General features: G+C 52.1%; 1 protein-coding gene across 3 annotated transcripts; it reads right to left on the bottom strand.

Moving 5' to 3' along the window:
- ZMYM3 (zinc finger MYM-type containing 3) lies at window positions 1-23,057 on the bottom strand. 3 transcript variants are annotated; one of them, XM_029959069.1, is made up of 24 exons: window positions 21,854-23,057; window positions 21,137-21,180; window positions 20,668-20,740; window positions 19,587-19,878; window positions 18,979-19,156; window positions 18,344-18,556; window positions 17,623-17,773; window positions 16,943-17,058; window positions 13,337-13,423; window positions 12,858-13,008; window positions 12,104-12,276; window positions 11,511-11,676; window positions 7,734-7,792; window positions 7,026-7,194; window positions 6,341-6,456; window positions 6,011-6,185; window positions 5,395-5,541; window positions 4,514-4,617; window positions 3,956-4,124; window positions 3,683-3,834; window positions 3,117-3,231; window positions 1,967-2,221; window positions 1,763-1,880; window positions 1-1,347 (listed from the first exon to the last, which is right to left on the bottom strand). In XM_029959069.1, exons 1-24 carry the CDS (start codon window positions 22,734-22,736, stop codon window positions 1,149-1,151), a joined length of 4,305 nt encoding a protein of 1,434 aa, XP_029814929.1. In that variant the 5' UTR covers window positions 22,737-23,057; the 3' UTR covers window positions 1-1,148. The 3 variants fall into 3 exon arrangements, 2 of the variants coding, with proteins under 2 accessions (XP_029814929.1, XP_029814930.1); XR_003915704.1 differs by having other exon boundaries at window positions 1,235-1,347; window positions 1,763-1,899; XM_029959070.1 differs by lacking the exons at window positions 11,511-11,676; window positions 12,104-12,276.
- Between the last annotated feature and the right edge of the window lie 435 nt (window positions 23,058-23,492).

Raw genomic sequence — 23,492 nt, 5'->3', positions numbered from 1 at the left:
ACATCTTTATTTGAAATGAATGGTTTCCAGAGACACAGGGTTAGTTCCTACTGCCCTGGCATCACTACAACAAGACTGGTGAGCGGCTCACTCTCCACATGGACACAGAGAACAGATGGCCCCAGGCCAGGGCCCAGAACAATATATACAGGCTCAACAGGAGACCCATGTACAGCTCAATAAAACTGACCAGAACACAAGGAGGGGCAGGAGGCAGCAGGGAGTGGCACAGCTGGAGCCAGACTTGCTCTGGGCAGGGCGGTGGCAGCCTGCTGCTTTGGAAGGGAGGGGGAGACCAGGCAGAGCTCCCTATTTCTGCCAGCAGCTGCCCAAGCCCCTGGCTGGAGCAGAGGTTCCCACTGATGGCACCTTGCATGGGAGAGGGGACCTACACCAGGACAGGGGACAGTAGGGAAAGAGAGGCAGCACTGACCCAGACCCATCTCCATCAGTTTTCAGACAACTCAGGAAACACTGACCAAATTGAGAGACATCTCAGCTGCACATGAGGGAGGTGTCCCCATGGTAAGGCCAGATCTCTGCTCTCATGTTCCAGTGCCAGCTCCCTCCACTCTCTGAAGCTAACCTAAACCTCTCCCACACCTGGGAAAAGCCCTCCCCCTGACCCTACAGCTCTCAGGTAGCCTGTGGTCTATCCCTGCTGGCTTGAAACCACAATTCTGCCCCAGTAGCAGAGCTACTGTTCCTACCATACCACCTGCAGCCTCATGAGGGAATGATGAAGGAAGAGGGAAATAAAAGCTTTGGGGCCACTGGTCTGATGGTGCACTGCTGCCTTGTGAGATTCCTGCCCTGGGGCAGGGGAAGAGGGGGGGAGTGGAAGGGCTGGGGGTAGGGGGGACAAAGGTGCCCCAGGGACTCTGCCACCCCTGTGCCATGGGAACTGGCCCTGGGAAAGATGGTTCACCCAGCAGCCAAAAGGAGGAGGCAGAGCTGAGCATGAGGGCCACGTATGTAAGGGAGGCCTGTAACAAGCAGGATGGGATGTCCAAGTCTGGTAATGATGAAGGGACAGCACTGCTGCAGCACCATCCCCTCCCGTGCTGCACGGCCCCTGCCCTGCAGCGGGAGGCAGGAAGATGGGGTGTCCAGGGCTGGAGCGCAGCCAGCCCAGCAGCACCTCGCTCTTAGTCCATGTCATCCTCCAGGCTGCTGAGCCGACTGTGCTCCTCGTAGATCTCCCTGACGGCCAGGATGCGGTTCAGCATGCTCTCCATCGTGCTGCGGTCCATGGGGATCACCGAGTACCACAGCGGGGACTCGGCGATGCAGGACCGCTCGGGCTGCAGGTAGAACACGTCGTTGCGGTTCCGCAGACTCTCGGGGCTGCAAAGGGAGAGCAAGGTCAGACCTGAGGGGTCTCAGCTTCAGGGGCTCAGCCAGCCTGGCCTGCTGTCATGGTTAGCAAGGGGGGCTCAAGGCTTGCCACAGCCTCTCATCACTCAGCAGGATGAGGACACAAACTGAGCCTGCTGCTCCTTGCTCAGGACCAAAACCCCTAACCACCCAAGCACCTGGACTCATATGGCACGCTCCTGCCAGTCTGGAGAAAGGCAAGAAGTGGAAAAGGCCAGAGAGAAGCATTTTCTCAACCGTGATCTACACATGCAGCACAGACCTTGTGCAAGGCTTCAAGTTCATGTACAAACATATGGAGAGCAGCAGTCACTCCACATGGTCCCACTAAAACTGAGTGGTGGCCCCAAAATGGCACATGTCCCTTCTCCAGAGAAAGCCTCACCATTTGGAGAGATAGAACTCATAGAACTTGACTGGGCATCGGAGGGGGTTCATCCTGTTCTCCCGCTGCTCCAACATCGGTACCTCCTCCTCACGCTTCCGTTTTCCAGAGCCACCATCTGCAGAGGGGGAAGAGAGCTGGATCATGGCTGTATCCCAACAGGGGAAGCAGGGGGAGGGACAGAGATGTTCCCTCAGGCCCTACCTCGGCTTTTCTTCTGCTTGGCAGGAGCATAGTAGCGGATGCTCACCACCTTTGTCACGCCACGGGCAGTGGTGCACTTGCGGGACTGGCGCACCACGTTGGTGAAGGAGAGCTGCATGTGCTCCTCCGCTGTCTGTAGCCCGAAGAACTTAGTATTGAAGAACATGAGGGTGTTCAGCAGCACAAAGGGTGAGTAAACACCCAGCTGTTTGCACTCCCAGAGGTGCTCCTCCTCGACACGGGAGAAAACAGTGTCTGCAACACACAGAGGAAGAACCGGGTCACATCAACAGCAGCCTTACGGCAATTCCTTCATCCTGCCCAGAAATCTGTGAAAGACTGACACTTCACAACATCTTTTTTTCCGTAAGGTTACTCCTCCAGAGCCATCAGCAGAACTAGATGCTGGCTCCGCCACAAGCCACCCCAGACCACAGCCAAACCACAGACAAGAACCCAAATTAATTCTAATTGCTCATCACTATAGATGGCCACAGAGTGATCTCCAGGTCAGTGCTCCACCACACTCAGTGAGAGATGAAGGAAAAGCAGCAGGCAGAAGAGACACAGCCAGCTCCTGCCTAAATACACAGGTCTGGAGCCAAATGCTTCTGCCTGGGACAGCCAATATGCAGAGGTAAGGCTGGATCTTTGACTGACAAGACACAGCAGGGAAGGCACCTCAGAACACAGCATCATGAAAAGCCTCTGCAGAGCTCTAAGTTAAGTCCATTCACAAGGCAGCAGCACAGCGACCTTGGCCAAGGCTTAGCACAGTGTGCAGGGCTCACCCATGTGCTGGGAACACAAAGACATGTGCCAGTGTGCCCCCTGGGTTGGCATCCTCTTTGCCAAAGGGTGGAGACATCACTGTGAAGTGTTGCAAAGATTCAAACTGTCCCAGGAAAGAAAGCATGTGTGCTCTGCTCTCAGTTATGCTGACTGTGGGCTACAGAAGCTGCTGAGGCGTAAACCACACTGGCCCTGCTGTCAGTTTTGGGTCAGCCTGACCCCAAGACACAGCAGGACTGTGCTGCCTACACCAAGAAAGAGGGTTGAGACTGGGGGAACACAATCAGACCAGAGGATCCCAGGCTAGGAGCACAAACTGGGTATGTGTGGTGACTGAGGGTACTCAGAAGACACGTACTATTTGGTAAGACTGTGGGTTGCCAGCCGCTCAGGGACTTGTTCAGCTCCTGCACGAAGGTCAGGTAGTAAAGGTCTGTAAATATATTCACCATACGATTGTTCTCGAGCAGGTACTAGAAAGGACAGAACACACAGTCAAGAGAAATACAGCAGCACCTGGAATGCAAACCCTCCCCAGAGAACCCAGGGCACACATGCAGAGCACCCTTCCTTGTGCCACCAGAGCTGCAGGGCAGACACTTCTGAGAGCTGCAAGGAAAACCTTGGGGCATGACAAAGGAGACTTGGCAATGAAGAAGGGAATGAGTCTGGGGAGATCTCCCAGCCCTCCTCAAGGATGTGCAGGAAGGGTGTGAGGTTAGGAAACAGCTGACACTCTACACTCTGGGCTTGGAAACAAAGGCCAAACCAGGTGGGCTGCTGTCCTGGGGTGAGGCAATGAAGGTGAGTCCAGTGAGCCTCTCTGGGTCCCCAGGAAGCAGAATGAAGGGTAAAAGCTCCCCCTACCAGTTCTGACCCCAAGTCTGGCTGTGGAGGACTGGAGGGCAGCAAGGCCTCCCTCACCTGCTGGATGCCAAGGCAGAGGTAATAGATGCTGTCGGGTTCATAGCGCTCCCCGTTGGGCCGTGTTATCTCCTTGACAAACTGGGCCAGGCCATAGTTGAGCTCAGCTGCTGAGCAGGCTAAGATGTCCTCCTTGATCCTCATGGGCTTGGCTGCGGAGACAAGCACAGCAGCCTCAGACAACAGCCTGCAAGGTCAGGAGCACCTCAGCACCCTGTGATCCAGCTTCTGGGAGGTCTCTGCCACTCCACTGCATCCACACAAGGCACTTACGGCCAAAGCGTAGCTCCTCTCCCTTGCTGGTTTCTCCTCCTGCGTACTTGGCTTGCACCCAGGACTTCCAGGCATTCACTCCATACGAGTAGTTCAGGACTGTACAGCTGGGCTGGCTGCTCATTGAGTCCCGGGAACAGCTTTCAGAGAGCACCAGGCGCTTCTGCCCCTGCAGAGAGGTGTACTGTGAGACCAGGCACCTACCTGGGACAGGTGCAAGAGTTGTGGCCATCCCTCAGACCTGTGACTGCAGTGTGTGACTCCCAGTGTGCCTGTGCCCACACCAGCAGGCACCCTTCTGCTGACAGCCAAGCCAACAAGGCCCATTAGTTATGACAGCCAGAGGAACGAGACCAGCTCTCACATGACCTGTAGCATTCAAAGCTCCTCCAAAGTATTTCCATTCAAGGAGTGGCCCACAGGCCAAGCATGTTCAGAGGGGAGAGGGTACAACCTCCCCAGCACACCAAAGCCTCTGGCACATTTCACCTCCTACATCCCAGATGGCAGCTCCAAGCCCAAAGAGCTTTAAGCAGGCAGCACCCACAGAGAGCTCACCTTTCGGACAGCTCGAGGCAGATCTTGCTCTGTGGACACATCATCTGGTCCCACCAGCCCACAGTCAAAGAGGAAGTCCACACTGGGGTTGATGTCTAGAGGGTCTGAAAGGAAACACAGGCAGAAGGGCTCAGCTGAGACTTCTCATCCTGTCCCCTGTGCTGGCAAGTGTTTTACATACAGCAAGATGAAGCAAGGACACTTCACACCCCCCACCACTGTCTGGCATGAACTTTAGCCACAGCACAACAAAGGAAATATGTTTCTGGCAGGTGATGCTAAGCTCTCTCAGAATAACCAGAGCCCTACATTTTTCCCCTCTGACAGTTTTTTTGTTTGCTTGTTTTTCAAAGCTGAGGAACATTCCTAATGCCCTTGTACCAGGCCAGTACTGTGGACAGCCTGGCACAGGCACCTCAATTCTATCCTTTGCTGCTACCACCCTGCCCAGCACTGCTGTGCTTCTGTGAGTCCCTGCCTCCTCTTCCACCTTCTGCCTGATAATGGACATTCAGCAATTTTGCCACTTCCAGGATGTCATGCTTTGTCCAGGTCTCTTGCCTTGCTGGTTCCTCTGGAATCATCATCCATAAGCACACCAGTGCTGCTGCTGCCCTGCTCTCTGTGCTGTTAAAACCAGCTTCTCATTCCCCCTTCTCTGCAGACCTATATTCTCACCAGGTAAGTGAGAAGTGGTGGTCCCCTCACCCTTGCTGCAAGCAGTCATCTGCAAGGCTCAGCCCTAGGCCTGGTCAGTCAGAGGGCATGGGGAGGTAAATTCACACAGCTCTTAGAGCTGCTGGCAACAGTTGGCTGAGGGTACTGGGAGTACCCTGCTGCAGCACAAGCAGCCCTGCACACCTGCTTCCCCCAGCTCTTACTCTTAGGGAAGTCAGCCTCCAGATCCTGGCCCGGCTCATCGAGGACATTTGCCATCTTGACAGCCATAGCCAACACATCGTCCCGTGCTGGTCCGAACAGATCACAGTCCTCCAGGAGACCCTCTGCACTCTGGTTACTCACCAGGTCTGCAAGGCAAAAGCAGTTCATAAACCCAGCTGTTTTCCCTGTGACAGCTGGGAAATGAAGTTGGGCTCCCTGCATGCAGCACAGTCCTGTGCTCAGAGCAGCCCCACGACACCTGCACTGCCCAGTTTTCTCTGGACGGCAAGACATTGGATGTTTGTCACCTCCCCAGCCACAACCCTCATCACTGGGGGTGAGGGTCAGCACTGCTAGTTTTCTAGCTAGTAAGCTGCTTTAGGAAAGAGCCTGAACAAACTAACAGTGCACCCCCAAAAGTGGCAGACAGTGCTCCCTGCTGCAGCTCTTCCCTTTTGGTAGCTCCTCAGCAGAAGCTGAGGAATTGTTATTCCCTGCTTACTTTTTTGAGAGGCTTTGGAGAGCTGCAATCCAGGCAGGTGTTTTAGCTCCAAGAGCCAGCAAACCTCCCTTGATCCCAGCTGTTGGGCCAGACCAAGCCATGGTAGAACCTACCACACAGGTCCGAGGAGGCCTTGTCTAGTTCCTCAGCCTCTGCAATCATCTCAGCCATGGCCAGGATGTCAGCTTCCAGGGGATTGGAGGGGATCTTCACTTTCAGTTCCTCAATGGTCTCCACAATCTTCTCTGTGCTTTCCAGGGTGGTGGGCAGGAACATTGGCACAGGCACCTGTAGACAGCAGCACACCAAGCAGAAAACTGACACTCAGCAGATTGACACAAAAGCAGAGGCAGGAGAAGAGGATAAACAGAGAAGAAGAGAGGCTGCAGCAAGGCAGGATCAAGACAGTAGGAGAACAGGAGCAGGTGAAGTGCATTGCTTACCGGGACAGGCATGGAGAAAGGCACAGGTACTTTCTGGCAGTACATATGCATAGGCACAGGCACGAAGATCGGGACGGGGATTGGCAATACAACCACCTGGGGCTTCCAGTCAGCCTCTGACAAGAGCAAAAGTACATCAGTGAGCTTGATCCCAGAAGCTCCTCCACCCAGCCCTGCCACACACTGACATGCCCCCAGCCATCCAGCACCGCAGCCCTTCCAGCCACCAGCTTCTATGATTTACGGACAGAGCTGGAGCAGCAGCAAGAGGCTTGCCTTAGCCAGAAGTGCAAGTCCTGCTCTTATGTAACCCTGCCAAGAGGTCCAGTTGCCTTGCACATGCTGGAGACCACACACACATGGCCAACATGAGCTACAGAGTGGAACATGCTCAACAGATGGCCCTCGGACAAGCTAACAATCTCCAGAGCAACAGGAGTTGTCCCACAAGAAGTGGGATCATGCTACAGAGCTCTTTGCATCTCTCCTTTTGCTGATGATGGGAATGGGCTCCCTGCCTCCAGCCCTGCCACATGTGCCCTGCACCTGCCCACAGACTCCTCAGCATGGTGCCAAACACACTTTGTGCAGCGTTTCAAGCTGGATGCAGAGTCTGGAGCAGGGATGTGCCCCTTGCCTTTCCAAAATGCCCCTGTAATCCTGCAGTTATGTCTTGTTTTCCTACCTGTCTGACATCCTTTGGACTTCATTTCTAACTTGCAGGAAACGCCCCGGTTCTGCATCAGTGGTTTGCACATGGCAGCTTTGTTTTTCCGAGGGGTGGCTGGAACCACTGGTGGGGCGGGAGGCGGCGCAGCTGAAGATGTCTGGGCTGAGGAGGCCTTTGCTGACAGCTGAGGAAATGCAGAAAGCAGGAGGTTGATGTTCACCTAAGGCAGCACAACTTCTTTCCTACTACAGCTACAGCTGGAGTGACTCCCAAAGCACCTCCTGCGGCCTGGCAGTCCCCAACACACACGTGGACGCTCCCACGGTCAGGCCTGGACAAAGGACTGCCAAGCTGCTCCTGGCAGGCAGCAAACCTGTGTGGTGTCCCTGCTGTGCCAGGAGTCTGGCACTGGTGGCTCCTGTCCCACGGGGCAGAGGGAACAGTGGGACAGTGACTAAACCCAGGCACAGAAAAGCATCATGCAAAAGAAGCCAGTGCCACTGTGTCAGGTTATTCTGGAGTTCATCAACTCCTAGAGAATGGTTATTCTTCCCCCTTGCAGGACTTATGCTGATACTGCCCTCCCTAGAAGCTCTTATGAGCTCCCACTATCTAGACATCTTAAAATTCATTGATTGTAGAAGAACGAAATCTCCCTGAGCAATGGCAGAACTGTTCTCTCTTTGTGCTATCTTGCAAACTCCTACCTCCAATGGGTCTTACCATGTTAGTCTCTGTCTTCTGTGGGGAAGGGACAGCTGGTTTTGGATCTGAAGTCTGACCTGTAAGAGAAAGCAACAACTCTTGAGTTCAAGAGCTCCTGGGCCAATGTGTCCCACTGCTGGGACTGGAGGTACCAGCAGCCAGAGAGCAGGGACAGGCTCCCCAGAAACTCCTCCTGGCCACTCCAGGAATAGTCAATGTTTCCACAATCTCTAGCCCTAGCAGCTCAGAAGACACTACAACTCCAAAATCAAGTTACTCCCATGTCATTTTGTGCTCACCTGCAGTCCATCCCATCCCCATCACAGCAGGTCAGGAGAAATCCCAGCCCCTTGTTGAGAGAGGAATCCAGGGCTCTATTCCCAGCTCTGCCTATTGGCTTGCTGTACCGAGCCATGGCCCCTCCCTGTGCCTCCATATCCCTGCTACAAATATCTTGGCAAAGTGCTTCGAGATCCCTAGGAAGAAGGTGACAGAGCTATCAGTAGCATTATGAGATATTTCAGAAAGCAGAGAGACAGCTTTGCCCTAGCCCTAGGGATGCAGTATATTCCCCTAAGGAAAGAAGGGATCACCTACAGATAAGAGGTGCATGTGGCAGGCAGTCTCAGGTGGTGACAGTATCACCCTACCTTGGATGATAATTCCAGCTCATTTGCTCTGCAGAGAACCTGCACCCATCTCAAAGGCCTATGAGCTAACAGAGCACCTTCATCCCAGCCTCCAGTGAGCCCTGGTTACCCATGTGGCTGCCAAAAACATCTGCCTTCTACAGCACTGACTAACTGTGGGCCATGCATGGAGGAGATACCTGCCAGGAAAGCAGCAGGTCTCAGCACCCAAAGGCAGTGGCGGGTCCATTTGCATCTCCTACACACAGACTGGCTCTTCAGGAATGACCCAGATTCCTAGAGGTCCAACACACAGACCATGGACTGTGCAGATTTCCTCTGTCCTAAGGAAATGCAGGACAGCTCTTGTGCAACTGGAGGCCTGGCAGGCTCCACTTGCTGGCCACCACAGCGGAAAACAGGCAAGTTCCAGTTGGAGGAAGCTTCCTAGTCTGCAGCTAAGCATTCAGCCATAGGTTCTGCAGCAGTTTCAGAGTCCAAGAACTCACCCTGACAGCCCAAAGTGGATGGGCAGCAGGTCCAGGTAGGAAACATCAGTGGTTTGACTGAGAAAAGACAAGCTATGGTGCATGAGCAGAATTTCTGCTGCAGCAAAATCAAAAGCAAACATGATTGCCCCATAGGCCAATGATTTAGGACTAAGAAAACAAGATTCTCCTGCCACAAAGCTCCATGTGTCCAGGTTTCCAGGAAAACTGTGGCTTGTTCTTTACTCTCATCCCAATACCAACAAAGAGCTGTCAAGGCATGCCTGCCCCATCAGTGACTTCTGACCCTCTACCCTCTCCAGTTGGGTGCAGAGCCAGTTCCCCTTGGAAGTGTTTGGGCACAGTTTTGTAGCAGAAGCTCCTCAATCCTGCATTACATGGACTGTTCCTAGCAAAAGAATAGCTGCTTATATGATCAGCAACAAGCAGTCTCAAGATCACTAAGCTGGTAGCAGCCACTGGGTCACGGGAATTAAAGGTTCTAGGCAACCACTGGCTGCAACAGAATAACAAGTAGTCAACAGCTCTGCCCACGATGGGCCTGAAATCCAGGCAGTCCCTTGTGAGCTGGCGATGCAGCTGCCAGGTCCACAGGACACCCTGACTGCACCAGGCAAAGCTGCTCCTCATCATGAGCTGACAAGCTGCTCCTCCTCAAATTCCCTGCACAGCACAGTGGGCTGGAAAGCTCTCTGTGTAAGCAGGTCCTTGGCTCCAGCACCCTTCCTTTGCAAACTCAGCAGTATGCCACAGTCCTGGGGCAAGGGTGTCCATGGCTATCCCACATCTGGGTGTGCCAGAACACACAGAGGGCCCAGTGCCACCAGCAGCATTCACCAAGCACAGCAGCTGCTGGGGCAGCCTGGAGCTTGTGCTCAGCTGAGCACTCACTACTGATGAAGGGCTTTTCCTTGGCTCCCTCAGAGTCCTCACAGGGGGCACAGAGAGGCAGCTGTGGAGGGTGATGCCCCACATACCAAGAAGCAAAATTCTTGGAGCTTTCCAGAGATGTGGTACAGGAGGCCTGAGACTCTCATGATTGGTGGTGGTGGAGAAGGTACTTCTGAGTCTTGTGGTCCATGGCTCCAAGTAGCAAGGTCCAATGGCTAAACAACGTGAAACATGGTTCCCCCTGCAGGCAGAGTTTGCCACTGTGCCTGTGTTGCAAAAGCAGTGTTATTGGTCCCTCACAAGTGACATGCCTTGAAAGCAGAGGACAAATGCAACAGGATGGCTAGGGCTGTGGAATCACTTGGTGAGCTACAGGAACCAGCAAGTTTAACATCTCTTCTTCTCCTGGGCAGCAGAACACTGTAAACTATCAAGCAGACTTCCCATGGGCACCCTTGTGCCAGCAGAAACCAACAGTTCCTTATCCAGGTCACTCCAGTGTCCTGCCACTTGAGCTGTCACCTCACACAGCTTTTTATGGAATGTGGCTCTTGGAAGGCAGGTTGGGACTCCCCTAGCTGGGAGAACCTGCTGCTTCTGGAGAAGCAGCTCTGCTTTACTATCTAAGCAGCAGCGACATCTGGAGCTTCCCCCATCTTACAATCAGTCCACAGGAGAGGAACTAGAAGAGTCTGGAGATGGATGATGAGGTCTCTCATGTGAAGGTCCTTGTCTTGGTTTCCCCTCCTTGGCACATCCTAGCCAGGGTTTTACACTTCATGAAATCCCAGGGAAGGCAGCAAAGCCCTGAACCTGCAGCGCAGGTATGTGTTGGAGCTTGATACACTGAAGGAAGTCCCACCATAAACTGCAGGCATCTTAACTAGATCCCACAGATTACCAAGGACATCGTGGCCTACGCCAGACCAAGCAGAACGAGATCATGCAAAAGTCCAAGGGCCAAGCGATGTCTTGTCACTCACTACGAGCACCTTCCATCCTGAGGGATCCCAAAGCACTTTGCAATCTTGCATAAGCAACTGGCTCAAGTTAATGACAGGAAATGGGGCAACAGGCAGCGAAAATCTCCTCTCCAGCTGGAACTCCATGGATGCAGAATGGGGTTATCTGGGGGACAGGGTTGGCAACTCCCCAAAGCTGCAGTGAACTTTGGGTAAATGGTAGGACTCCAATCTAACATCACAAGACAAGAGTGCCTCCAGCAGCTCAGTGCTCCCTCAAGACCGTTCTAGGTTCAGCTCTGGCTGAGGAGAGCCCACCTACAGCGTCACCAGCACCACTTCCTGCAGCACCCTTCTTTGTCCTTGAATGCTTCCCATCCAAGCACTGACCTGGCCCAATCCAGATTAGCTTATGAGATCTGAGAAGGTCACAGCTCGGAGGTGGTGTGGGGCTGCAGGTGGATTGTCATGCCAAACCACGCTGTCCCCTAACCCTGTAAATCGAGCTCTCCGCTGGCAACTTGAGGATGTTAAATCCCTGAGTATCCTCGCTAAGTGTGAGCTACAGGCAGCACGCTGGCACCGGCTCCTCCCGTCTGGGCCCTGTGTGTCATAGAACCATAGATGTTAGAGATGGAGAAGCCCATTAGGTCCCACTCCGTCCTTTCCCCCCCAAGGGCCAGTGCAGGATTGTTCCCTAGCGTCTCCTCCAGTCCCAAGCAGGAAGCTTCCACCCCTGCTGTTCAGTCTTCCCTGTGTCTCTCAGACTGAGCTATGCAGGTCCCCTCCCTCCCTCCTACTCACTGTTCAGCAGGCTCTCGGGCCCCTTCTGCGTGTCCAGGTTGGGCTGGTTCTGTTGATTGTAAAATCGCAGCAGACACTGCTGGTTGCAGAAGTGTTTGATTTGCCCCCGCCAGTGGATGGTTTCCAGCAGCTTCCCCTGACGCTTGCAGGCATGGCACCGAGCTGCCTAAAGCCCGCATCAGCAGGAGAGAAACAACGAGTAACTAACCACACCCCCTCCGAGTGCAACACAACTCTCCAGTGAAAGGTGCACATAGCAAGGTGCTGTGAGCTTCCCCACAGCAGTGCCCTGCCAGTGCCAGCCAGGGACTCCAGCGGTGCGAACTTCTCACAGCAGCACTAGCCGCGGATCCAGCACTGTGAGCTTCCTCAGTGCAGTGCTCTGTCTGGCAGGATCAGCTGGGGACTCCAGCTACGTGAGCTTCCCCGTAGCAGTGTCCCGTCATTGCCAGGCAGGACTCCAGCAGTGCCAGGTTCTCCGCAGCAGTGCCAGCCAGACTCCAGCAGTGCGAACTTCCTCAGTGCAATGCCCACTTATCTGGGTGCCGTGCCCACCACAGCACTTAGCACAAGCTGCCAGTGCCAATACTGACCTTGAAGTACCAGAGCAAGTATTTGCTTTTGCAGTCTTCACTACAGAAGTCCCAGGTGCTGCCCTCCAGCTGCTCGGTGACCGCCCGCTGGCAGGTCTGAGAACAGTAGGTGCAGGTGATGCAGCACAGGCCCAGGTTCTTGGTGAAATCCTGTTTGTAAAGAAGCACACACCCTGCGGAGAAACAATAGGAGTGAAACCTTCCCAGGATGAACTGGGGGCCTCCCTGACCCAAACATGACCAAAATCCAGGTCTGCGGAGACAACAGAGCACACGCAACACACTGTAGGGAACAATCCAGCACTGGCCCCTGGGGCTGGGATAAGATGGGACCTCATGGGGACTTGCCATCTCTCACCTCCATGCTTCTAGGAAGAGTCTGACTCCAACCTCCTGTGTGCAGGAACCCAGCAGGCAGGGCAAGGCCAGGTCAGGCCAGCCCAGACGCAAGAGCGTAGAAGTGCATGATGACAGGAGGAGCGGAGCTGCCACCTGCTGTCTCCCCAGCCCCCAGAGAGAGAAAAGCTGTGAGAAGGCCCTCCCCAAGGACACAATGAACGGTAAAGATCTAGCCCTAGGGCCTGGCTGGACAGCAAGCCATCCCCACAACAGTCCTCCCTTCACTGCACGGCAAGGCTCTTGCCCCAGGGCCTGGCTAAGACAATCTCCCCTCTGTTCCTCTCCATGCTCTCTTCTCCTCCCCCAGCATGGGCTGGCATGGGGGCTCTGCCTTTCCCATGCCTTCCCCAAGTACCTTCGCTGCAGAAGTTCTTCTCCACTCCAGAGAAACGGATTTTCTCATGCAGCAGCTTCTCCTGCTTGCAGTGCTCACACTGGGACACCACCCCACGCAGCCGCTTGAAGTCCTCGCAGCAGTCCTTGCAGCAGAACTGATACACCTTGTCCTGCCAAAGAGACCGCTGCCAGGTCAGCCAGGCTGGCAGGAGGTTCCCACACTTCTCAAGGAAGCAGGAGAAGACTACAGGGCTGAGTCAACTCCCCAGTTCTCCTAGCACAGGGTTTGGCAGAAGTGGTCTCCTCCTGCCCTTCCGACATTCCGCTGAACTCCAGGAGTGCAGCACTCAGCACAGTCTCCAGGCATGTCTCTGCAGCCAAGGCTTTCAGAGAACTGGCACAGGAGGAGCTCTGCTTTGAGCAGAGAGATGAAGGAGCCCTGCAGCTCTCACCAGTGTTGGCCTCCAACTCAATATTCCCCCCGGGGAAAGTCCTCACCTGCCAGTCTAGGATCTCTGGCTTCCCGCTGAAAAGATTGTGGCAGTAATGGCAGTTGAGGTGGATCCCACCTTCCGGGCTGGTGCGCTGCAGGAGAAGAGACAGCTCATGGAGGGAGAGGCACATGGAGGGCAGTGGACATCTGATTCTCACTGCCACCACTGCCTGTATCCTCCACAGTCACAAGAAGCCCACCCAACCCCACTCAGACCTGATGCCACCGTTGGTGACTCAGTCAGTCCACCAGATCATATCTCAAACTCCTGGAGAGCAGATTCTTGACAGCAATTTCACTTTGCTTCCAATGTGCTGGGTCCAGCTCTTCTCAGGAAGGTAAGTTTTCAAGTTGCCACCCCACTGGATTTGAAAACATCAAGGGATGGGGGCTCTGCAACTTCTTCTCTAAAAGTTCCTGAAGCGCAGCTGCTTGGTTTCTATTTTCAAGGTAATGGAGTTTCAGAATTCAAGCAGCCTTCTCATTCCACCTTCTGCTAGATTAAATAGCCATTTAGCATTTAGTGTCTCATCCATAAGGATCTATTTATTAATAAAGTCATCTTCCTGGTTTTCTTTCTGATAACCTCAGATAAGGCATTCTGCAAGTGCCTCAGTACAAGCATTTTTCAAGCCCAAATGTAATTGTTATGTTTTTTTTTCAGGATACTTCCAAGTTTTCTGCAATATTGAAAATAAAGCGGACATTGGAAAATATTTCCTATCTGTCCAACATTCTAGGTAGCTCTTTTGCTCCCTAGCCCTCAAACTTTAACTCCATGTTCTTCTGCTTCTGCTTGCAAGAACTTAATTAATCCTTCCCTCTGTGGCTGTAAACTGAGACGCTCATACTGAACAGCTTATCTGCTGTAATCCCAAGGTCTTTTCAAAATCCTTACTTTCCCAGGACTTGCATCCCCACACTACTTGAGTAAGGCTGACACAGGATCTTACACTGAACTGTATTTAAACACAGATTAGGAAGAACCAGCCTTGTCAATCAATCCAATTTCTTTGCTTTCTGTGACTGCCCTGGCTTCAGCATGGGCTCAGGTCACCAGTTTTCGTTTCATCTGCAACATTTTATTATGCTTACTTTGACTTTATTGCCAAATGACTGATGAAAACGTTGAACTCCATTGACTGGCATTAAGCCAAGCTTAATACTGATCCCCAAGAAACCATCTTGAAACATTCTCTTCAGCTGTTTTAGTTTGACAAGTGTGTTCTGAGATCTGCCAGCAAGACAGTTCCTAATCCAGGTTATGCCTTGGTTTACTCATATGGTACAATGCTGGTTTTACATGGCAATAATTCAAGTTACATGACTGGGTGAAGTCCCAGGTAACTGGAAAAAGGGAAACATTGCAACCATTTCTAAACTGGGCAGAAAGAAGCACCCTGGGAACCACCAACCTGTCAGCTTCACCACTGTGCCTGGGAGGATCATGGAACAGATCCTTCTGGAAGCTGTGCAAAGGCACATGGAGAACAGGAAGGTGATTCAAGACAGCCAGCACGGCTTCACCAAGGGCAAGTCCTGCCTGACTAACCTAGTTCCTCAGTGGAGTGACTACATCGGTGGAGAAGCAGAGAGTTATGGATGCCACCATCTCTGGACCTCTGTAAGGCCTTTGACACACTCCCCCACAACATCCTTCTCTCTAAATTGGAGAGAGACGGATTTGCTGAGTGGACTGGATGAGGAATTGGCTGGATGGTTGCACAGAAGATAGTGGTCAATGGTTCAGTGTCCAGATGGAGATCAGTGACAAGTGGTGTCCCTCAGGGATCCATACTGGGACCAGTCCAGTTTAATATCTTCATCAATGACATAGTGGATTGAGAGAACCCTCAGGAAGTTTGCAGATGACACCAAGCTGAGTCATGCAGTTGACAAGCCTGAGGGACAGAGTGACATCCAGAGAGACCTGGACAAGCTTGAGGTTCAACCAGGCCAAGTGCAAGGTGCTGCACCTGGGTCTGGGCAACCCCCAGTATCAGTACAGGATGGGGGATGAACAGATCAAGAGCAGCCCTGCCAAGAAGGATTTGGGGGTGCTGGTGGATGAGAGGCTGGACATGAGCTGGCAACATGAGCTCACAGCCCAGGGAGCCAACTGTACCCTGGGCTGCCCAAAAAGAAGCACGACCAGCAGGTCTAGGGAGGTGACTCTATGCCTCCTCCACTATGGTGAGACCCCACCTGCAGAGCTGCCTCCAGCACTGGGGTCCCCAGCACAGGAAGGACATGGACCTGTTGGGAGTGAGTCCAGAGGAGGGCCATGAAAACAACCAGAGGACTGGAACAGCTCTTCTATCAAGAAAGGCTGAGGAAGTTGAGGTTATTCAGCCTGGAGAAGAGAACACTCTGGGGAGACCTTATTGTGGCCTTTCAATACTTATAAGAAAGATATCAGAGGACACACATTTTAGCAGAGCCTGTTGTGATAGCACAAGGGGTAACAGTTTTAAACTAAAAGAGAGTAGATTTAGATTAGCTAAAAAGAAGTTTTTCACAATGAGGGTGGTGAAACACTGGCACAGGTTGCCCAGAGAGGTGGTAGATGCCCCATCCTTACAAATATTCAAAGGTCAGGTTGGACAGGGCTCTGAGGAACCTGACCTAGTTGAAGATGTACCTGCTCACTGCAGAGGCTGGACTAGATGACATTTAAAGGTCTCTTTCAACTGAAACTGTTCTATAATTCTAGTCTTGTGAAGTCTGCAACTGTAAAAACTCTACAGTTACTCTACCCAGACTATTTGTGATCTCAGTGAAGGATTACATCAAAGAACACCAAAAAACCCCAATCGAAAAAACCCCAAAACAAAAACAATAACAATAAAAAAACCCCACCCCCCAATCAATTAAAAAAACCCCACAACCAATTAAAAAAAAAAAATCCAAAAACCAAATGCTGCAACTGCCAGTAACTACCTCTTACCTCTAGATTCTCTACGTTTTCTCAGTTGCACTTCGCACGTCCTGGCCTAAGTTTCCCAGGTCTTCCTGGCTGTTACTCTGTTCTTTGACAACTGTACAAAACTAATAACCTTCAAGTTGCCTATGAATACCACAGACATTTCACACATGCTGAAACTTAATGTCAGAAGATTAAAAACCGCTAGTCAAGCCTTCGAGGATTATCAAACATGAGGTATCCAGGCCTGCTGGCTCTAAGTTTTTAGACAATACATTCTAGAAGGCTTATATTTCTTGGTGACACCTGACTCAGAGGGGAGCTCTGCCCCTTTCCACCCAGCTAGCAGGTGTGTACCGTGCTTTGCTGACTTACTTGTGCTTTTGCTCATGCTCTTGTAAGGCCACTGCATCCCAAACCACTCATGCAGCACAGCTCTGCACTGCCCTTCCACTGGGCATAACCTGACAGACAGGAGTGAATTACAGCCTGCCTTATCCCAGTGGAGGAAGGGGATGATAGGGCCAAGACTGAGATATGAGCAATTACGGTCACTGCAACTCTTGTGTTCCACAGAGACTTTCTTAGGAACTCTCCCTGAGGAGCTCAAGGAAGGTGGAGCCTCTGCTAAGTGTGAAAGGAGGCATGAGCTCTGTGGCCCAGCCCAGCATGAAGGATACTTCAGTACCTGGAATTTGGTCCAGCAGCTGGGACTGCAGAACTGGTAGACAACCCGGTCTGTCTTGTTGTAATAGCAGGGTTCAGATAAGCTCTTTCTGCAGAAGCTGCAGGGTCTAGGGGGACCTGATGAAACAGAGAGGAATTGGTGAGGGCAGCAGCAAACCATGTGAGACTGGATTCTGAGGATGGCACACAAGCTACTCACTCATCCTCAGTCTGACAAGCTATTATCAAAAGGCAAGGGACAAGAACACCAGGAAACCAAGAGCACTGGATTCTGCTAGGACAGAAATGTTAAACAGAGATGGAGAGCACAGGGGTTCAAGGGAGTGACTCTGGCTCTATAGGACATTGGACAAAATAGGTTGCAATACTTGCACCAGAGACCACACCCATTCCTGGACACCCTGGTACTCCATGTAACAGAAAGGGCAATGCCAGCCCAGCCCAGCACTACAGCTGCTCCCTGCATTCTCAAGAACAGCAATGTACACTACCCTCCACATTAAGATGTTTGCATTCTGCAAGGGTTCCTCCATATCCACATCTCCTTCCCCTGGTCTCACTGGATTCCTCCCCAGGCAAGCAACACATCTTCTTTTCAATCCCATCCACAAGCAATAAATAAAGCTAAGGAAGGAGTCAGAGTGGAGAGGTGACTGATTCCTTCTGTGTAGGTGCTCTTACCAACTAAGCCTGACTGCTTCACTTTGTGGGAGGTAGTGCAGCAAATGGAGCAGAACAGGCCCATCTTGCCACTGCGATCCACGTTGGGCAGCATGTCAAAGTTCTTGCACAGCGTCTTGCACCACATGCAGGGGTAGACCCGAGTGTTCTTCTGCAAGCACAGAGCAAAACAGAGCTGCCAGGGAGACCATCACAGCCAGCAAGGTCTGACCCTCACATCCCACCCCACTTTTGTATCCACCACAGGACTGCTCTCCTGCAGTGACCACCTGATGCCAGAACCACGCTCATAGTCTGCAGGTTCAGGTGGTGGTAGCAAAAAAGGCTGCCTTTGGCACTTCAGTTTCTCATTTTAAGGGTAGCCTGGCAGGAATACAGAGCTTGGCAATCCCATTGAGACAGTTAAGTGAAGCCTGCTCAGGTCACAGAAGAACATATCCAACAGAATCATGCTAACTGTATATACCAGTGTCACTATACAGTCCAGCTTATTGACTGCCTGACCCATCCCTGGGTCCAAGATGGGCCTCATGCAGAATAAATTCATTCTGTTTGCCTGCTTCAAAGTTTCTCCACAGAAATCTTTTAAATGCTTTGTCAGCAATAAAAGACCAAGGGGATTTGAATCACCTGTCATTGCATAAAGTTCCCTGTGCCACACCAAGCTAGGGAGGTGTGTGCCCACAGAGACCCCCCCACTCCAGGCAGCTGATCCACACACCTTCTTGTAACTGTTGAGACACGTAGAGTTGCAAAACCGTTTTTGCTGGCCTTCGTGGAAGAGGTACTCCAGGGGCAAGCCCTTGTTGTAGATATAAAGTCCACAGTTGTCACAGCAGTTTGTCTTCAGCCCCTTGGTGGCCCGGAACTTGGTGAAGCAGGCGTCACTGCAGATGCGGTGAACCACGCTCCCGTTGCTGACCTCATGCTGGATCTGCAGAGACATCATTGCTGTCACTCCCCAAACCATCAGGGGCCTCCTTCCAATGCAGCTGTACCACTGCTGCCACAGCCCTTGGGATAACAGGCTGAGATTTGGGCAAATGCCATACTGGAAGCTGGTGTGGACTCAGGGTGGCCTCCCTTGTCAAAAGTCAGTGGAGCAACTGGGAGAGCAGAGTGGTAGGAAGCAGTGAGCTTCAGGGTGGGGAGAAGCAGAAGCCTCCTTCCTTCTGCTAAAATAAGGGCTGGTTTACAGTAACACAAAAAGACCTGGGAGTGAGCCCAAGACAGCTCAGGGGCTGAAGCCTCACACCACAGGAAAACCTGGCAAATGCCCTGGTCCCAGGCAGGGCCAAATGCTGCAGGTCCCAAGCACCTCATCCAGGGCATGGGAAGGACAAGGGATTTATTTACCTCGCCAGGTTTGTGGCAAACACTGCAGCGGCTGGTGTCCGAGGCATCTGCAGACTGAGGTGCTGGTCTGTGCTGCTGGGCCTCGTAGAGGGAAAGGCAGACAGAGGTGCAGAACTCGTGGAAAGAGCCACCTGAACCAATCTGGGCAACCACAGAGTCCTTGGTGTTCCAGATCTCCCTGGGGATCAGGAGGGGATGTGTTAGTGCAGGGACACTTGAGTCCTGCCACAAAGGGATAGGATGGCCCACTGCAACGCACAGGACTCTCTAGTCCCAAAAAGTTGGCAAGAACTGTCTCACAGCAGCTTCTGTCCTGGCCCAGAGGAGTGGTGTCTGAAGACGGAGCATGCAGGAGGTTGTTTTGAGAGGAGGTTGGAATACGGGGCATTGAGTCTGGGGACAGGCAAGGAATGGCAATAATGTGAAGGGGGTGTAGGGAGCATGGGATATGCAGTGTGTGAAGGAAGACATGGGGCAGCAGCTGGCAGTGGGCAGGAGTGATGTGGGTGAATGAGGGCCATAGGAAGGGGACTGGCAGGCAGAGCTGTGGAGCAGGTGAACGGGGTCACGAGCATGGGAGCACTGAGGAAAGGGGAACGAACACACACTTTTTGCAGAAGGTGCATATCTTCTTGCCAGGTGGTTTTTTTGAGAAGGTGGTGAGGCAGGAGCTGGAGCAGAAGAGCTGAGGAAGCCCTTTGCGCTGGTAGGCCGTTTGGCCCTTCTGCAGGGGGGTCCTGCAGTTGGCACAGGTCATCTTGGTGAAGGTGGAGCGGGCGGCTCGCTGGGCCATCTGGGTGCGCAGGGACATGCGGGTCGAGCGCCGCGTGCGGAAAGGAACGAAATCCTCGTCGTTGGGATCATCCACCATTGCATCAGAGTCTTCGTCAGACACTGGAACTGCAAAGCAGCAGAGGAAGAGGCACAGAAATCCCTCATTAGGGACTGAGAAACTCTGCCATGAGACACACGCTGGGACTTTCTGGGTCACCTTTCTGGAGCCCCTCTACGTACTTTGTACCTGTCTGGGTGGAATGATAAAGGGACCCTTCAAAGAAAGTCTGTTGGAACTGGAGATGAATCAAGAGGTCTTTAAGCAAACTGGGCTTAAGAACAATTCCTCTTTAGGAAGTCATGATATGTCAAGGTTGAGCAGAAGCCCAAAGTGTGAACTTTTATAGCAGAAAACCCTCCAAGAGCCAGCAGACCTTAAAGGAACAGCACAGGCAGGCAATAAAAGAGCAACACACAGATGCTAGGGAATGGTAGGGTGACACTCAACCCCTCAGAGACTTCATGCACTTCTGCAGGAAAATCCCCAAGATGCAACCTTCCTTCAGACAGCCTGCTGCCAGAGACAAAGGAAGAAAGTTCCTGGCTGAGGAGATGGAAGATGCGTTTCCTGGGAACAAGCCCTGAGTCTCATCCTATTACTTAGTGCTTGGTGTCCACAAACCACTGTAAAAATAAGACAACACTGCCTGCTTTGACCTAAGTGCCCTAAGAAAGCAAGGCAAGTACCTGAGGATGAAGATTGGTGGGGTGAAAAGACCTGTCCAGTGTAGAAGGGAAGTCTGCACAGAAGCTCCAGAGTTCCCAGTGTACTCACACCATGAACCACCTGCCCCCAATGGATCTGGGCCCTTCTCTCAGGCTGAAAACAGGCATTGACCAACCCTAGTTACTTACTGCTCTCAGAGGAGTTCACAGTTTCAGGTCTGGCAGTTTCTGATCTTCTGGGTCGTTCACTTCTTTTCTGCTCCTAGAAGACATTCAGAAAATATTTAGGCTAACTATCTGCTAGGAAAACCATGGATAAATATCCCAGATCATGGTGGAGTTCCAACCTCTGGGATTTGCTTTCCCAACAGCTAGGCTGAAAACGGATAAAACTCCATGGATACCTGACCAGAGTTGGCAAGACAGAGGAGAGGGGGAAGTAGGCTTATGAGAATGACATTTCAGCTGTGGGTAGCAGGGACATGCTGAAGCCACATTACAGCACAGTGGCAGTGCACAGGGATCACTCCATCACAGGAGTCATGCAAACTCCTTCCCAGAGGGGTGATGAGGCAGCCAGTGTCCCTCACAGAGTCTGACAACAGCCAGCCACGCTCTATGCTCCTGTACCATACATAATTGACTGCATTGTCCTCACCTTCTCAGCTGGCAGCTCGCTCCCCTTCCCAGACAGGCTTTCTCCTGGAACAGAAGCACAGAAAAAGCTGTCATCTAACATCTTGCTTTTCTCCAACAGAAGACCACAGGTGTTCTCCAAACACAGTCACCATTTGGGTCAGCCCTGGCTATCAAGTACAATTCTGGTGGTGATCAGACACAGGAAAGCTCCTAAATCCACCATCTGTGGTTGGAGATCCAAACATGCAGCTTGGGAGGAGCCCTTGAGGGGGAGACCTCCCTGCGTGGGGGAGGCAGGCTGGGTGGGTAGTTACCTCCAACTGCTTCTGAACCAAGACTGAGCATCTCCTGGGGATGGTCAGCCTGGGCAGAGGAACTTTGCCTATTGGAAACACCTCCTGATGACCCTCAGTTCCAGCAAAGACTCCAGTCATGAAGAGTGTGAGCTAAGCTGATGCACAGCCACAGTTTCATCAGGGAAGCTCCTGGGCTGACACAAGCACTGATAATCAGCTAAAGCCATGAAAGCCTGAGCAAGAGCTTGTGTGCACCAGAGCACTATTCCCTGTATGCAAGAAGCTTTGCCCAAACCTAGACCATCAGTACCATTCACAGTTTCCATAGCAGGGGATGATGGGAAAAGCCAGAGTGCAGAAGAGACTCCAGCCTCAGCAACCTGCAGCTGGATGAGCGCCTGAGCAAAAGGAAGCCAAGTTCTGCTGAGCCAACAACTTACCTGCTGGTGCTGAGGCTTCCTGTGCTTTGAGTACACTATTTTCTTTAAGTGAGTTTTTCCCACTATCATCCCCTCCCTCTGCCCGGTTTTCCTCTGTAGGCTCAGGGGGCAAAGCTGCAGTTCTGCTGTCTGGGACCGGTTCCACCTCTGCTTCCCCTGCCAGCCCTTCCCTCTGCAGGGGTGAGCTTTTCCTTGGTGCTTTCAACTTCATCTTCTTTGTCTGTTTAAGACTGAGCTGCGGTGGGGGCATTGCTGGACTTGAGGACTGTGCTGTGGTTTCTTCCGTGGCAGGGGCACTGCTGAGGTTCCCAGAGTCAGGAATGGGTTTTCGAGGTGATTCAGGGGCCTTGTCACCAGGCAGTGCAGGAATAGCAGCAGCACCGTCTTCCTTTAGGTCCCCAGAACAATTTTTTGGTGCATCCTCCCCTTCTTTCCATGTTTCTGGAACAAGGGTTTCTCTAGAAAGGGCAGAGGAGTCTGATGGTCCATCCTCCACATCCCGGGAAGGATGTGCCTTACATAGCCCATCCAGACCCTCAGGTTTATCCTGCTCCATCAAGTCAGCAGTTTTATCCAAGTCATCTAAGACATCAGGTTTCTCCAGCATATCCAAGACATTAGGTTTATCTAGAACACGGTCATTTGATTTATTTAGTTCAGACAGGCTGTCTGCTTTCACTAGAAGGTCCAAGTCCCCATCTGCAGTCATCTGCTTGGATTGATCCCAGCCAGGGGGCTGAAGAACTGAAGCTTCCTGGGTGGAAGCTGTTTGGGAGCCCAGGAGATCTTCACCAAACTCCATGTCCGCAGGGAGATCTCCAATAAGCGGTTTGTCAGGCAAGGACAGGGGGTCCATAGATCCTGAAAATTCACTGGAATCCATTTAGAAGATGGCAACTGGAAATGAGAGAAAGACTTGCAAGTTAATGAAAAGCAGTCTAACACAGCACATGAACTGTCCACTGTTCTGAACACGGCTGGAGTAAGACAAGGCCCAGGAATGCTGCCAGCCACAACCAGAATACCAGACACTAGCAGGTCACTTCTGCTTGTGAGAGTACAAAAATCTAAAGCCAAACAGCAGCAGCAGGATGCAGTAGTCCAGTATAGCACTTTGGGGAACTCTACAGCCCTCACACACCTCACCAGAGCACGGCAAACAGACTTCTTTATGCTCAGTGACATAGGGGGGTATCAGAAATTACTTGAGGCTCCACACAGCTGTTCTGTGGTGTCTGATATCTCCATCCTCGCCTTCCTCTCTATCCAAATAATCTGGTATGTCCTTTCTCTTGATCTGTTCTCATGGAGCTAACACATCTTTTACTTTTAAAATATCTTTGCTCTTAAACCTCTCTTAAATAGAGGTAGAAATAAAGCCCCATAGCCTTAACAAGATAGAGGATGACAAGATGCATTAATTTTGCCAGAGGACAGATAAAAACAATGTTACAGTGTAACTACAGCTACTGCATAGCCCCAAAACTACGTGGGCTAATATTCAGACACAGAACAATTGGAAAAGCTTAAGTTAGAATGGGGAGGAGTTCTGGAGAGTGGCAAGAAGAAAGTCTGACATTAAAAGCAGCCATAAGAAGAAGAACAAGTAGCAAGGTAGACACAAGCACGCAATGCAGAG

Source organism: Manacus vitellinus, unplaced genomic scaffold (assembly GCF_001715985.3).
Source record: "Manacus vitellinus isolate BGI_N305 unplaced genomic scaffold, ASM171598v3 scaffold_19_pilon, whole genome shotgun sequence".
NCBI classification, from domain to species: Eukaryota; Metazoa; Chordata; class Aves; order Passeriformes; family Pipridae; genus Manacus; species Manacus vitellinus.
Note: the sequence above shows the minus strand (reverse complement) of the source record. Positions and strands in the feature narration are given on the sequence as shown.

Bases quoted from the DNA above. Each gene is read 5' to 3' on its own strand.
- ZMYM3 (XM_029959069.1), bottom strand. From the start codon at position 22,736: ATGGATTCCAGTGAATTTTCAGGATCTATGGACCCCCTGTCCTTGCCT. The intron at 20,741-21,136 runs GTGAGGACAATG...AATGTCTTCTAG, and splicing joins GCGAGCTGCCAGCTGAGAAG to GAGCAGAAAAGAAGTGAACG. The intron at 13,009-13,336 runs GTGAGGACTTTC...TCTCTTTGGCAG, and splicing joins CAGAGATCCTAGACTGGCAG to GACAAGGTGTATCAGTTCTG.